Raw genomic sequence first — 3,354 nt, 5'->3', positions numbered from 1 at the left:
AGATAGATAGATAGATAGATAGATAGATAGATAGATAGATAGATAGATAGATAGATAGATAGATAGATAGATAGATAGATAGATATGTATATCTACACCTCCTTCTATTCTGGGTTATTGCTTCTGTATGATATTTTAAAGCATATTTCTGCAGTTACTATTTAAAATGAAAAAGCTAATTAAGTAAAGCACAGTCCATTTATTGGTTTATTCTTCTTAAGGACAGATCTTAAAAGCATGGCTGCCACCGAGCAAAGTCATTTAGCCCTGCTTAACAGAATATGTTAGTGTGTTAGGCTTGAAATGGTCCATGTACACAAGTGTGTGTGTGGATGTTTACAGCTGACGATCAAAGCTTCCTCTGTCTTCGCTGCAAGACATGCGCCTGTGAACCTGAGATGATTAGAAGCCGAAGGAAAACTTAACGAGCTGTCTGAGCCCGGGCAGCCGCCATCATTATGGCTGAACTCCTCAGTGCAAAGAACCAGACAAGACGCCACAACAAGGGACAGGCTGATGCGTTTCATTCCCACAGACTCAAATGCAGGTCAAGTATGGCTATTAATCTCCTGCAGGTTCACCAATCTGTTCCCACAGGAGTCTAGCTTGATATCCTACTTTATTTTTCTCTGAGGTCAGAATTAAGGAGCTCCAGTCCCGCATATGAACACCTTAAGGCTCAGCTTAATTTTATATGAAACATTAAACCCTTAAGAAAAACAAAAACCCTTAAGGCCGCTCCCCATATATTTTTAATTACTTAGCGTTTTATGAGAAGAGAATATTATTTTCTATGTCGTAAAAACAAATCTTTTTTAATCACAGGTTTAATGTAACAACAAAGTGGCCAGACTTTTCTATGGGTTAGAAATATGTATGTGACTTTTGCAGTTTTTAAAACCTAGCTTCTTAAAAAGTTAAATGTCTATAAACTGTTATTATATGGCAGCCTTAAGTAATGTACATTTCTAGTAAAAATAGCTTGATTTACCTTGTTAATTTTGAAAAAGAAAAGCAACACCTAATGTCCGAAATATAACAATTACTAGACTTACCTCAATCTGGGAGCTGTTATCAGTGTCCTCTGCAGAGAACAGGCCGGGGAAACCTTCAGGTTCCCCTGGTTCTGCCTCCTGTTCCTTCTCCTGGCTGGCTCTGTTACTGTCCATGTTACGAGGTTTTGGGGGAAGCCACCTCCTCCACCGGTGACTGTACAGCCTCACATCCACTGCTGCACCCTCTTCTCCATCTTGCTCATAGGAGTAAGAAACCCCTGAGGGAAAATGCAATACAACAGAAAAGATCAGCTTAAAATATATGAGCCAAGGAGACAGCGCTAAGGGAGACATTACCTCAAGGACCTAAAATACTCTATCAAATTTATGAATAGAGGCAAACTCAGTCACATTGGTACATGCAAACCCATAAAGCAAAAAGCAGCTGCAACCAGCTTGGGAGCATATGTTTTTGCTTTTTTTTTTCCTTCCAGCCATCCATCCTGCTTGTTTATCAACCTCGTTGAGAACAAGGCCACCAATGTGCTGCACCAAATCACATGTATACAAAATATTATTTGATTATTTTCCTTCTAATTAGCAGGTATTAAATACAACAGAATCAAGTTAGCTTATTTTGAGTTATAAAGAATTGTATTGGCATTTCAGGGCCTAATACATCCTTTTAATCTATATTTTTAAATCTGTTCATTCATAGCTATCTCCCTTCCCTTGATGTAGAACAATGACAGCATAAGTAGTCAGACAGTTTGCCATAGCTGCCAGTACAGAGAATCTGGAAAAGTCTAAAAAAGAAAGAAATAACTTATGTGAGTTAAATTAGTTTATCCATTGTTTTGTTCAACATTCTGTTGGGTAAGCAGAAAAACAAATTCATACATGACATATTGTAGTATTAATAAAAGGTTTATCAGTTTGTTTACCTTTAATTCCTTATGCTAAAATCAACTGTATAAACAGTTTTGGCTCAACGACAGAAAGAACCCCAGATTTCTTAGCTGCCTCTGATCTATGTTGTGTTTTATGAGACAGAGGTCACAGGGTTGAACTGGCACGTTTTCTACTCCTCCCCTTTTTTTCTCCATTCTTTCACACTTATCGTCAGATCTCAGTGTTTTTCTGCGCTCATCCTTCTGCTGAAGCCCCAGGGTGGTTCTCAAAAGAAAAAAGAATAACCACAATGTTTCACATCATGTGGCAATGTTCAGCTAATCATATAGAATAATGTCACTGACATGCGCAGGACCCGAGCAGATCTGGTACCTACACCAGACATACACTGTACGATTTTTATGCCCTTTTCAGGCCGATTCTCCATTCATGCGAGAATTTTTCGATTGGGCCGACTGTCAGACTGTGTCATGTAGTGTACAGGTGATAAAGAGGGGCGATCGGCCTCTCACGACCACCTTCCGATCAGGAATCGTAAGATCGGGAGAAAATCAAACATGTTTGAAATCCAGTCAGCCGTTGTAAGGTTGCATCAGAGCATCAGGCCGCACAGTGTGAGAACATCCATTGTGAACTTTTAAACCCTCTAGTTTCGTTGTACAGTTGGGGCTGTAGCTGCGTGCAATGTTAATATCACACAGTGTATACCTACATCCAAAGTGAGCATGCATTTACTCTTTATTTCTGTCTACATGTTAAAATCCAAATAAAAACATGTTGCAGATCCTACCTATAAAAGTTAAGATGAAGGGAATAATTGATGAACATCTGTTTTAAATGAAAGATATCACAACATGTCTGTCATTTTTGTTAATCATTAAACAGAAACTGCTTTATGTGGCTTAAAGTTATCATTCCATAATACGATACTGCTAGGAAGGGGCCTCGTAAACCAGTTCCTGTTCAGAAACAGTTCTGTGTGTTCCAGTTCCATGGAACCGTTTGGCAGCTCGCTTAACGAATCAATTCCAGGCAGCACCAGAGCCTAGGGCTCTGGGCAGCACGACTTACGTCACCTTTTTTACGCAAGTTGCGCACACAACATGCAGTAAGCAAGTATGACGTGACCAGGTAAACCGATAAAAAGTTTGGCTTTATTTTAATAGGGTGACCAGACGTCCTCTTTTTCCCGGACATGTCCTACTTTTCAGACCTAAAAAAATGTCTGGGGGGAATTTCAAAATCGACCAGTATTTTGGTCGACTACAGTGCAGCAGGTAGTCGAAACAGGGAGCCGGGGCGGGGGGCGGAGAGACCAAACCTGACACGGTAATGGTAGACTGGACAACGGCGGCCCCATGCTTCCCCCCACCTGCCTTACCAGTCCCCAGCCCCCCTCCTCCGGCTGAGGACGGGCGGCTCATGGCTCTCTGCTGAGGTCAGGTCC

The 3,354-nt window shown here is 40.8% G+C and overlaps 1 protein-coding gene across 1 annotated transcript in view; it reads right to left on the bottom strand.

The window, feature by feature from the left end:
• Positions 1-3,354, bottom strand: part of plxdc2 (plexin domain containing 2) — a 100,922-nt gene that overhangs the window by 59,450 nt on the left and 38,118 nt on the right. Inside the window, exon 2 of the mRNA XM_015377473.1 lies at positions 1,056-1,273. Within this exon, the coding sequence (XP_015232959.1) occupies positions 1,056-1,273 (218 nt within the window). The remainder of the gene's footprint in view (positions 1-1,055; positions 1,274-3,354) is intronic.

Source organism: Cyprinodon variegatus, unplaced genomic scaffold (assembly GCF_000732505.1).
Source record: "Cyprinodon variegatus isolate N-32 unplaced genomic scaffold, C_variegatus-1.0 Scaffold154, whole genome shotgun sequence".
Lineage (NCBI taxonomy): Eukaryota > Metazoa > Chordata > Actinopteri > Cyprinodontiformes > Cyprinodontidae > Cyprinodon > Cyprinodon variegatus.
The sequence above is the reverse complement of the archived record's forward strand: the minus strand, read 5'-3'. Positions and strand labels throughout refer to the sequence as shown.